The sequence below is a fragment of the Priapulus caudatus genome, unplaced genomic scaffold (genome assembly GCF_000485595.1).
Source record: "Priapulus caudatus unplaced genomic scaffold, Priapulus_caudatus-5.0.1 Scaffold6, whole genome shotgun sequence".
NCBI classification, from domain to species: Eukaryota; Metazoa; Priapulida; class Priapulimorpha; order Priapulimorphida; family Priapulidae; genus Priapulus; species Priapulus caudatus.
The window spans coordinates 546,307-558,308 of NW_014577067.1; the positions used below are offsets into that span (position 1 = coordinate 546,307).

At 45.5% G+C, this 12,002-nt stretch overlaps 2 protein-coding genes and 1 long non-coding RNA gene across 6 annotated transcripts in view; 2 read left to right on the forward strand and 1 right to left on the reverse strand.

The window, feature by feature from the left end:
- The window catches only part of LOC106805608 (U1 small nuclear ribonucleoprotein C-like), a 7,077-nt gene extending 2,072 nt beyond the window's left edge, over positions 1 to 5,005 (forward strand). The window contains exons 2-3 of one of the 2 annotated variants that reach the window (XM_014807295.1): positions 1,368 to 1,635; positions 3,562 to 5,005. In XM_014807295.1, coding sequence (XP_014662781.1) covers positions 3,626 to 4,114 — 489 coding nt within the window. In that variant the 5' untranslated portion in view covers positions 1,368 to 1,635; positions 3,562 to 3,625 and the 3' untranslated portion in view covers positions 4,115 to 5,005. The remainder of the gene's footprint in view (positions 1 to 1,367; positions 1,636 to 3,561) is intronic. The other variant, XM_014807285.1, reaches the window with a different exon arrangement.
- Positions 4,949 to 9,822, reverse strand: LOC106805617. Its single transcript, XR_001393445.1, has 2 exons — positions 9,663 to 9,822; positions 4,949 to 5,929 (listed from the first exon to the last, which is right to left on the reverse strand). It is a non-coding gene; the product is annotated as an uncharacterized LOC106805617 (long non-coding RNA).
- A 1,925-nt stretch (positions 9,823 to 11,747) lies between these two features.
- The window catches only part of LOC106805553 (solute carrier family 2, facilitated glucose transporter member 12-like), a 20,087-nt gene continuing 19,832 nt past the window's right edge, over positions 11,748 to 12,002 (forward strand). For 2 of the 3 annotated variants that reach the window (XM_014807198.1, XM_014807224.1), the window contains exon 1: positions 11,768 to 11,800. The gene's annotated coding sequence lies outside the window, so the exon portion shown is untranslated. Of the gene's footprint in view, positions 11,801 to 12,002 lie in introns of all 3 variants that reach the window. The other variant, XM_014807207.1, reaches the window with a different exon arrangement.

The window sequence follows — 12,002 nt, forward strand, 5'->3', positions numbered from 1 at the left end:
CGGCCTATGGCGGATTAGCCGTTCGCATATATTTGGTAATTAATTAGACTATCGTGCTTCCACAAACTGAAAATTAACAGACATTATAGCTAAGACATTGTCTATTTCCTATTGATTTCATAAATGTAACTCAACTCGCCTTTGCGAAGATATAATGTTAGTATCCTTTTCTATTCACCCAAGCCGTCGTAATAGCCGGTGCACGCAATAGGCGCTATGCGCGATACCGTTCGCATATATTTTGGTAATTAATTAGACTAATGGTGCTTCAACAACTGAAAATTAACAGACATTATGCTAAGACATTTGTCTATTATTCCTTATGATTTCCAAAATGTAACTCAACTCCTTTGGAAGATATAATAGTTAGTATCTTTTCTATCACCCAAAGCGTGCGTATAGCGCGTGCCGCAATAGGCGCTGATGCGCGATACCGTTCGGCATATATTTGGTAATTAATTAGACTATAGTGCTTCAAAACTGAAAATTAACAGACATTATAGCTATGACATTTTGTCTATATTCCTTATGAATTTTAGAAATGTAACTCAACTCGTTTGCAGACGATATAATAGAACCCCCCCCAATAGAAAGCTGGCTACGGGCCTGAACATGATCATGAAGTTGATGAATATAAACCGTGAAGGTAAATCCAAATCGTTCGGTCAATGGGCAACTGAACTCAAGAGACAGCCACTCAAGTGTAAGTTCTGCGATAAAATAAACATTTGATTCATGACAAAATGCCGTCGTGAGTCATGATTAGAATTGTCCCTCTGAGTCACGCCAATAAAAGCTTTTGCCTTTAGATCTGTGCCGCACGGCAGAGGTCGGCAATTTACAGATTAATTAGCCGCGCTAACTGTCTCACAGCAGGTTAAATTTAATATGCAGGAAAGGACACTGGCAAGATCAAAACTGCTGTCGTCACACGTCTGAGAATGCACAAACAATGCAAGTAGCAGATAAGAGCAGATCAGTCATGTTTATTACAGAAGAAATACTGTATAGCCTTCGTATCTACTATTTAGATAAAAATCACCAGTTCGAAAAGGAACTAGTCACTACATGCTTCGCCTGTGAGAAGCTTAACCAGTATATTTACGACAATAAAGCGGAGATTCAATCAGATCACCATCCATTAGAGTCAATACTAAAGAAACTCGTAGCTAAAGCCTCACCCAGACTGCAACACAAGATTTAGCTTCAGTGTTACAATTCCACTGTGCAATACATCCGAGGTAAGTTCGTGTATGTAGCTTGCACGTTCTCCGGAGTGAAAATGAAAGGTGATCCAAGCTGCGGTGCACCTGATGGCATTGAGGTGACAGTTCACAGCTTACTAACTAGCCTAGCTGCTACTCCAGACAAAAGAAGATTCAAGTGACTACAGCTGAGAATTATACGGTGTAGCAGCTGCCGCGTTCCATTCTACGAGGATGCCCCTGCAAAGAAAGATGAAGCCCCATTAGATGTCCGGACAGACTGAGACACGAGAGATGGGGACAACACGTCACTGAGGGAGATTATTTTCCTAGGAGACTGTATAGTAGTGCTGTCTAAGGTTCATGCAGACATACTAAGTCACGTTTGTGAAAGCCACCCTGGTGCTAACAATTGTACGTCGTTTACCGGGTAAGTTCTGTACTGTCCTGGAATGCCATCGGACATAGAGATGATTGTCAGTAAGTGCCCAAGCCATAATAAAATATTGTTTTGTTTGCCCTCACTCGACCGACCCGCCAAAAAGGGGCCAACTCAAATTTTGTTATAGATCTTTCCCATTCTTTGTTTTTATAAATTGTTTCACTGTACATTATATAAATCTGTAGGCAATACATTATATATATATATGTGTACCAAGCAAAACAAACATTCAACATAAAACTGAAGGTATCTTCACACAAGCACACCCCAGCATGTAGACACCATGCTGAATTTGTAAAAAGACCCCCCTCAAAAAAAGAAAAAAGCCTACCTACCTACCTACCCAAACTTTTCAGCCTGGGTCAGTTGAGGGCAAACAAAGATTTTTTTAATTGTGGCCCCAACATGGAAAAAGTTTTGCCCTAGCAGCCAGGGGGAGCCACTGATACTATACACGCGGTACCAGACACGCAATAGCAGCAGATCAGGGCCGATATCATGATGTTAGCAAACTATCGATATCAAACTATTACTCCAACTACCAAGAGATTTCGCATCTGGACAGCAAAGCAGCTGAAAGGGTGGTCATTTACTTAAAATCAATATTTGGCAGGCACTGCATTTCTGAAGTGATGAACATGGATATCATGCCATTTGAAAGTCTAGCCTTCACGTTGTTTGACAGGGAACGGGGCATCACCCCGGGGACATCTAGTCCTCATTACCCGCAGTCAAATGACCAAAGCGATGCAGACCATGAAGAAGAATTTGAAGAAAGCTACCAAAGAGGGGATAGATTCGTACATAGCTTTGAGGGAGTATCGTAATACACCAGTCTCAGGGATGAATTTTTCTCCAGCTCAGATGATTATGAGCAGAGCTTTGCACTCCAAGCTTCGTGCTCTACCACAGCAGTTGGAGCCAGTAGTGGTGTAACCTACGTGTTAGCTACATAGACGCCAGTAGAGGTACAAAGAGGAGTACGACAAGAAAGCTAAGGAGCTGCGACAGTTGGTGTCAGGTTGAGCCTGTTGGACTACTGTGCAAAGGAACATTCATGACAACCTGCAACTGTGAAGGCCAGGGATGAGCACCTGTGATCCTACATAGTCCTAGTCAATCAGAATAGGAAAAGCTACAGGAGGAATCGTGAGCATTTGTGTGAAGGAAACTGAGATTCCCAAGGAGTCACAGGCCCCTATTGATATGTTATTGTTATTATTATTATTATTATTATTATTATTATATGTGTTACCTTGAGTAGACATGCCAGATGATCATGGTATCATATGGGATAGGAACTAGAGCAGGAACAGCCAGATATTGAAGACCCTGTGAAGCCATTCCTCACCATCCACCAGGGAAGAGCGATAAAGCCTCCTAATAGATACGATGATTTTGTGTGAATTTACTGTATGTACTAGTACTATGAGCATGTACTAGTAACCCATGTGCAAGTCAAAGACCACAGTTGATTGTTTTATGTTGAAGTATCTACTTTTAAGTTAAACTAGTTTATTTCACTTCGAAGTTGTTATGATGCTCACGTGACTTGTTTAAAGTCGTAAATCTCAAAGAAAATGTCAGATTGATTCAGCTTACACAGCAGTATTGCACATATTGCCGCATGTCGATATTTTCACTATTTAGATCTGTTTTTGGTTACATAAAAGTGTAAAGAAAGGTGTCACATATTAAGCAATATACGCTCTCATGTGGTGCCATCTAACGGCCAATGATGCAAAGTTCAGCTAAAGAGCGTGTAATAAAGGACATCATTCCACCATGCTCGATTTCTATAAGTGCATGCTACATTCTTCTCTTTTCTTTGCATGGTAATACGCAACGTATGTCATATGATACTCAGGCTATATGACATACTGTAGCTAACTACCCGATAATATAATTTTTCAGATATCAAGATTGATTTGCAACACGTAAATCGGGTAAATCAGCACGCATCACCACAAGCGTAAACATGCCAAAGTACTACTGTGACTACTGCGACACGTACCTGACGCACGACTCGCCGTCGGTGCGCAAGACGCACTGCAGCGGCCGCAAGCACAAGGACAACGTGCGCATCTACTACCAGAACTGGATGGAGGAGCAAGCGCAGAGCCTCATTGATGCGACGACGGCCGCCTTCAAGGCCGGCAAGATCCAGAGCAATCCATTCCAGGGACAGCCGGGTCCTGGCGGAGCGATGATCCCGCCCCCGCCCAGCATAGGACAGGTGCGCTCTGAGGGAGGAGGACCGGGCGGGCCGCACCCGCCCATCATGGGCATGGGACCAGGCGGCCCGATGATGGGCGGCCCGATGGGTGCACCGATTGGCATGGGGCCCGCCGGCCCTGTGCCGTTGCTGGGGCCTGGAGGGATGCGGCCGATGGGACCGATGGGGCCGATGGGATCGATGCCAGGCATGATGGCGATACGAATGAATGGCCCAGGCCCGAGGAACTGATGTAACATCGACGTACGATAGGACTGTCCGTGTGTCCGTGTGTGTATGTGTGCGTGGATCGGTGTGGTGAATAATGTTTCAATGTGTAATTCATCTGATGAGTTTCATGTATTAGTCAAACCTATTTTGATGTTTCTGGAATGATGTTTTTGCGTGCCATGCATTTATTCTAGTTTGGTCATTCCCACAAATATAAGAAATACAGTATTGTATTAATTGTGCTATAAACATTAGGGGTGTAACGATACATTTTGTTTCGGTTCGGTTCGGTTCGGTTTTTGGTTTTTGCTCTTTCGGTTCAGTTCATTCGGTTCGGTTATTTTCAGTAGTAAAAATGCTGAGAAGATGGGGAAATTTTCCCTCCATTTTGAATTATTTTATAGGGACGGGGCTTGGCGTAAGTGCTGAGCTGTTTGCTCGCCGTGTGCGCCCCCCTAACTGAGAGTTGGTTGAATGTATTTTGCGGAACCGAACCGAGAACCGAAACAAAAAAAACAAAACCAAAAACCGAACCGAACGGGATGTACCGCCGCGATACAGTTGAATCGCGGTTAATCGTTACACCCCTAATAAACATGTACTTGATAGACACCAGTGCTAAAACTTTTTAGTCATATTTTTATTTTAGTCTCATTGAAACTTTTTGGTTTCTCTAGTTGTCAGTTGTTAGTTTAGCACAGAGAAGTGGTAAATTATCACCCAAAGATTTTGACTTCGATTTTATTTTGTTTCCACGTATAGCACTCTGTTAATTGTTCCCATTATACATTTATGTGTACAACAAATATAATAGTGCAATTTTCCATTGAGACGTGATGTTCTCAAAACCAAGTATGTTGTCGAGATAATTAGCACTTTAGTGATTTTAATACAGAGAGTTAAATATAGAAACACTTTGTTTTTCTTTGACTGTTAGGTTGGTCTGAACTACATTTATTGCGCTTTAATTCAAACGTAAATAAAAATTTGATGGCTGATGGTTTTTGTATGCACATGTAGAGCCACACACATTAATACAAGGTTGTTCCCTGCAGAGCCGTAAGTGCCAGCTTCTGCAAATACAAATGGATTTTTAAACAGAACATACATAGATATTGCCTATCGTCATCAGCCACCCACGTGTGTGCGAGTGTATTTAAGCACGTGTTCTCAAGTACAGGCAAAAAACACGAGTACAGCTGTAACTACGATGATCAGCACTAGCAACATCATCACGGGCTCCATGGCGATCTGTTGATCGGACTTAAAATATATCCCGTCGTTACAGTTTCAGCTGGTGGCTTCAGTCGGCTCACTAATGGTCAGCTTGGCCAGCTGCCCGTGCGGTAATCACCAGCTGTTTGCTTCAGCTTGGCGGAGCAGCGCGTGCTGTGGGTCACTGGTGAGTGTTCTCTAGCAGGCTGCCTCGAGGGAATCTGCGCACTCACGCCAGCATTGCTGCTTCCTCGGAAATTTAACTCTGCGCGCGAGACTTTCGCGGCTGCGGTTTCCCTACAGTAGATGCAGACGAAGAATCGCAGCATAAGTACGCGAACGTAGGCTTATTCGTGGAAGCGGAATAATCATGCGCTTTGCGTGTAATCGCATAATCGAATAAAGGCGCGCTCGTCGATAATGCCATTGGTTTAATCGAGCGTTCATAGTTTATCCAACGTTCATCGGTCGCTTTACAACGTCAGTGTGGGAATCTTCACACGGCGAGCTGCTGCCGCTGTACTGGCCGACACGTAGCTATGCGGCCAGGCGTCCCGTGAGTCCATGGTCGGTGTCGCACCCTGATGGATATAATCCGGCGCGACCAAACGAGCTTCACATCTGAAACACGAATACACATACGTGCACATTATTAATTGAATGGATTTGGTGAACTGCTATCGTGGGGTTATGCATCGGTACATTGTTTCATCTTTAGCTCATCTGACATAGTCAGATGCAGCTTGTAGAATCGCATGAGCGTACGTCCGTTCGTGCGTCCGTGCGTCAACAGTTGGGCACAAATCTTAACCGCTCGACGTACGATCACGATATTCGGGACGTGTGGGGGTAATCCGAAAACGAGTTGGGATGTCGAAGCTGGGGGTCAAAGGGCAAAGGTCAAGAGGTGTAAAAGAAGGGGGAACATTCCCTCTTTAACTTAAGGTATAGGGAGGAAATGCAGAATTGCGGCACAATCTAAACGGCTCGACCTAGGCTCGTGATAGTCGGTGTATAGCATCATGGTAGGGAAAGCCATCACTGTGCCGAAATTGGAGGTCACAGGTCAAAGGTCAATGGGGCACAGGGCAGATTTTAGACATTTTCTGAGGACATGGTCTGACGGAGCGATTGAAAAACTTTTTTGTTTCAGCGGTGACCTACCATTTTTATGGCTTTATTGAAATGACCATGAAATGCACTTTCCGCTGACATGCGAAGCGTAAGTGTCGGATAACCTTTTGACCCTCAAGAGGAGGGTTAAACATTGATTTGTTGACGGTTAACAAAGGACTGAACTGCTTTTGCTATTATTAGAGCCCATACCTGAATGTGAGGCTACAGTTGCACAGTTGAATTGGAAAGGCAAATGTTTGTTGAACAAGGTTTACGCTCCTTAAATCATATTATTTTCTAAAGCAGTCTGACTATAGCACCCTGAAGGCTGAATCAGTGAATGCTCGCGTGGGTAGGCAAAAACACGGGGCAGCCCATGGCTGGCACGCTTCTAATAATAATTGTTGCCTGCCAACCTGCAATGCACATGTGTCTGCAATGCATAGAGATTAGGTGGGTGCGAAAGTGTAGCTGATATATTTGTTCGAATTGGCTACGAAAGTCAACAAGAATAAAGAAGACTTATGTATAAGACGTCTTGCTATGCACAAATGAATTTATCAGCAGAACACCAGACACCAGATGAGCCCTGTCGCACTGCGGCACTTGTTGTAATGCTTTTCTCTTTACTGATGTTATCTAGTAATGGTCCCCATGCACTACGTGTGTCCACATACTAAAAATGGAATGTTGGCTAAAATTAGGCGATTTTAGAATACCGGCGTAAACAGTAGATACACAGACCGGCGACGAATCCTTGTGAAATAGTCTATTCCGTGCATCTATCTATGAAACTCTACATGGTTTCGTGTCACGGAATTATCTCCGCTCTAGTGCGGGACTTCTCACAGAGGTCCTCACGCTTTCTTCCCATGCCTTCCCGGCTATCCGATCGCTGAGTGACCCCGTGCGACCTTGACGGAATTATCAACAGTAACTGGCTTGCGCGTAACGTTCGCGTATGTGTGGCGCGCGTGTTATGGTTTCCGCCGAAGCGCAACACCGTGTTTTCTCACGGAGTCCAGAGTAACTTCGCTGCGAAAATGCGAAAATAAACCGCCCCCCGCCGCCTGCCGCGAGACGGCTCGCAACCTGGATAAATAAACGCTATATGCGTTTCACGGCAATTCAATAGGTTTCACCGCGCAATCGTTTCTTGCCACCGCCCAGCACCGTCGCCTCGCGGTTGTTCGGGTGGAATAGTCGCTGCTGCTCATCATCTTGCGTTTCGGAGATGAAGCAGGTCGTCTGCGCGCATTTACGTCGGTGGATAGTTGAGGAAGACATATGGTGCGTCGTCCAAGCGGCTCGTGACTCATGCGCACCGCTATAAGTATAATTACTGCGTCCATTAAATCTCACTGCTTCGCTGGATGCTCTCTCTCCCTCCCTGTACGTGTGCGCGTGCGTGCATGCGTTCGTGTGTGCGTGCGTGCTTGCGTGCGTGTGTATGTGCGTGCGTGCGTGTGTGTGCATTTATGTATGCGTTACTGTGTGTAGGCCTACGTGCGTTCCTGTGTGTACGTGCGTTCCTGTGTGTACGTGCGTTCCTGTGTGTGCGCGGGTTCCCGTTTGTGCTTGCGTTGCTGTATGCGTGCGTGCGCGTGTGTGCGTGCGTACGTGCGCGTGTATGCGTGCGTACGTGCGCGTGCGTACGTGAGTGTGTGTGCGTGCGTACGGGTTCCCGTGTGTGCGTGCGTTCCTGTGTGTGCGTACGTGCGCGTACGTGCGTACCTGCGCGTGTGTGCGTACGTGCGCGTGTGTGCGTACGTGCCAGTGTGCGTGCGGTGCTGTGTGTGCATGCTTGTGCGTGCGTGTGTGTGCGTCCGCGCGTGTGTGCTATATCCGTGTTATATCGCGTGTTTCCTATTATCTACTCCTGATATATATTATAGTAAATGAACAAGAAAATTACAGGTGTCGGGCGACAGGTACGTCGTGTCTTGTAAACAGCGGAGGAATACGTAACAACGATATAGACTTCTGCGCATGTCTATATTGTGCAGCTTAGTCGACGACGACACGCGTCAAATGGTTGGTCTCTTAGCTTCCTGGAAATCGTTCTGTCTGTTGCCTGAGAAGGTAGGTTGAGCGTCAATTGACACTCGATTTGAAACCGTGCGACTATTTAATGTGCGAGTGCGTGTGAGCAGTGGATATACAAGTAAGGTTAGCAGGTGAGGCTGTTAGATGTGGTCAGCATGACGGTGTCTTTAGCGGTCGCAAGTCACTATTGATGAATTTTAGCGAGAGAAATCGGTTAAATTAGGTTCATGTTGGCAGTCATTGTACATGCCAGCACACGTCATTTTTGCTGTTAATGTAGGCCTAGTCGGTTGCAAGCCAGGGCGTTAACTAATAGTGTAGTTTTAAACTAGTTAAATAATTTTCAGGTCACCTTTCGAGAGCGTGCCGATTATACCAGCCCCATCCTGAAGCCCTAAGAGCACATAAACTAGTTAACGGGTTCACATTACAATGCAGCAATGAACGGGGAACTTGTTTTAATGTTAAACCATATTAATCTCGGTGATGGTGTGTGCGTGCGTGCGTACGTACGTACGTGGGTATGTGCGTGCTTAGGTGCGAGGATGCGCACGTGCATGCGTGCGTGCGCGTTCGTGTATGAGTGTATGTACGCACGTGTGTACACAAACACACACACACACACACACACACACACACACACACACATACACACACGCACACGCGCGCACACGCACATCTTAGTAATACAGCATTGTACCACGGTGTGGCTTTTATATGTCGTATCCCCATGATCCTCAGTCACGCGGCTCAACGCTCTCAGTTCAGATGCCTTCTGTAAACCTAATAATCATCTACGTTTTATCGCGGCGTGGCCATTTCGGCATCTTACGCTAAATGTAAAATGCAAACGTCAATTACGTCATTCCCTCGATGCTGTTACGTATAACGAATCCAAGTTTATCTAAATGTATCCAGAACCGTTATCTGTGCTGTAGAGTTCAGCTACGTATAGTCTCTCTCACCCACCTCTCTCACTGGCCATCATATCGACCGAGTGCTTATTAAACCACGTCTTTTGCTTTTCCAATCACTCACATAAACTCGCAATTAATGACACAGTTAAAACGCGAAAATAATCCCCGCGATCTCTCTATAGATTCGCGTAGAGAATATCCACACAGTCGCACCACAAATCAACAGAATTTTGATTAATCGGTCAAACTCGGGAACCGCTGTCGCTGCCACTTACGTTTTCGTAGACGTAAACGAATAGGCACCGCCGATAGCCGCTTGCCTCGTGAGAGATGTCTATGTAGTCAAGCCACGAGAGAGACACGTACCGCGTTTCGTTGAAAGACTAGCTCCTAAAAACGCAACACGGTAAATTAATCAAGCTTTTCCATTAGCGAACGTAGGTCCGATGCGCATCGGTGCGCCGTAGAATCGCAATTAAAAGTTGCACGCCGCCTCGCGCCGCCACTGAAGCCGCGCGCTCGTCTGCGGCTGGAGCAGCAGCAGCACCTAAATGCTTGCTGGTCATGTGGACTGGGCAATTTCGCGCCGTTGTGGCGCGATGGGGAGTGGGAGGCTAGTGGCGGCAGTGCGATGTGCGAGCCTTATCGGGCCGTCGCATCCGTAACATCTACGTCGACTTTTCTGAACAACGACGGCTTACCATCGTCGTTTATATTAGACTAATGTTAAATCAGAGAGCGTGTTTGCGCGATTACTAGCGGTGCTACGCGGAATTTGAATTGCGCGGACGGGCGCAAGTTTATAGTAAACACCGCATACCTATCCCACCCAGGCACCCCTTCCCCCTGCGTACATGGGCATCCGCGGAGATGCGGATATATTATTGCAGCGCAGCTACATCTAGTTATTTACGTTTGCTGTCTGCGTCGTTAGCGTGTTGTCATCAGCGCATAATAATGACAGCCATGATATACAACGATTACGGTACACGATGTGTATGTAAACTACGGCTGATTGATGGCCAGGGGTCGTTGCATTGAGTTGGGCTTATACTTCGGCTTTGTGCCTATAGTACGCACAAACAGCTAGCGCGATACACGGTATCGCACGCCGAAATTTACCATTAGCATATAAAGTCACGCTAGTATATTATCGTGGGCGTGATATATAATTTATTTCGACATATATGAAATACGGACCTTTACTAATATCGTATTGTGGCGATGATATGTTGGATAGATATGAATCCCATAATTCACGCTGCAGCGAGGCCTCAACCGAACATCGACAACGGGCGCTCTATCATAATCTGTAACCACCAATGATAGCTGCATAGGAGCGTACATGAGATTGCAAATGCCACTGATGATGCCAACCAAAATAAACAACGTGCTAACCAGTGATAACGCGACCGGACGCAATTTCGCGCTGAAGCTCATTATTATATGGTCTGAGGCGCAATCGTTTATTTTGTCGATCTGTTTCTAAACGTACCGTTTATTTCTGATGGTGAGCTATACACAGTTGCCATGTGTAAAAATTAATGTGAGCGCGCAGCGCAAGAACTAATGGATGGGGTCCAAAGAATGAAAAATCAAGCCTCTGTATGCCTTAAACAGAGAAATAAACACGCTTGTAGAGCACTTCTGATTCATATCCAAACTTCTAATTTTACTGTAGTCCGCTAGTGTTGTAAATAAAGGTTATCTACGGAAATTGCTGTTTCGTTAAAAAATAAAGGGAAAAATCGTAGTGGCGGAAATGGAATAAGAAAGCGGAAATTTTCCGCAAAAATCGGAAGGGTTGGGACTCGGGAGGTCTGCCACTCAATAAGAATTCAAATTACATAGACTAGACCCAAAGATTGAAAGGCACCATTTCGAGCCTATGGAGTAGAATTAATATTGTCATTAATTGCTCCTGTGAACTGTGTACAGGAGCTGACTGGGGGGCAACTGTGGGGCAAAGCCTTTGACGGGGTGAGCATTCCCCCCCCAGGCCCCCCCTTGGTGCCGCCACTCACTTACGCCTGAGCTACACTAGTCATCATTACACCACGATTACTGATGGCGACAACGACAACGTACCCAAGCTTGGTCACACACACCATGGCTAGCTATAGCCCTGGACGTTTATTCCTTAGGGACTGTCCAGTATAGAAGTAGAAGAAGAACGATCACGATACAATGAATGCATATTTTACTGTTTTAACTCTGTAAGTCTTCACTTATTACAGAATCAGTAAAACATATATTTGTTTGCGATTTTAATATTTTCTGAGATGCCTTCACGACGGATAAATGAACAAAAAATAAATATAAAATTCTCGTTGTCCGCTTGAAGCGACTCTTACGTGCCGTGTCAATATCCGGTGGCACTAGGTTCGCAGTTCCGTTTGGCAACAACACGTTTGTATTATATTATTTTTATTTATTTATTTATTAGTTTAAAGACGTTGGTAACAAATATGTCAACATGAGCCAGGGCTAGTAGTAGCTGCCCTGCCTCTACCCTACCCCTGGCACTGGCAGCAAGAACAAGTCGGCACCTGCAGCTACAGCACACACGCGGCCATTGACTTGCTGCCAGTGTCAGTGACAAGTTCAAGTTGTTC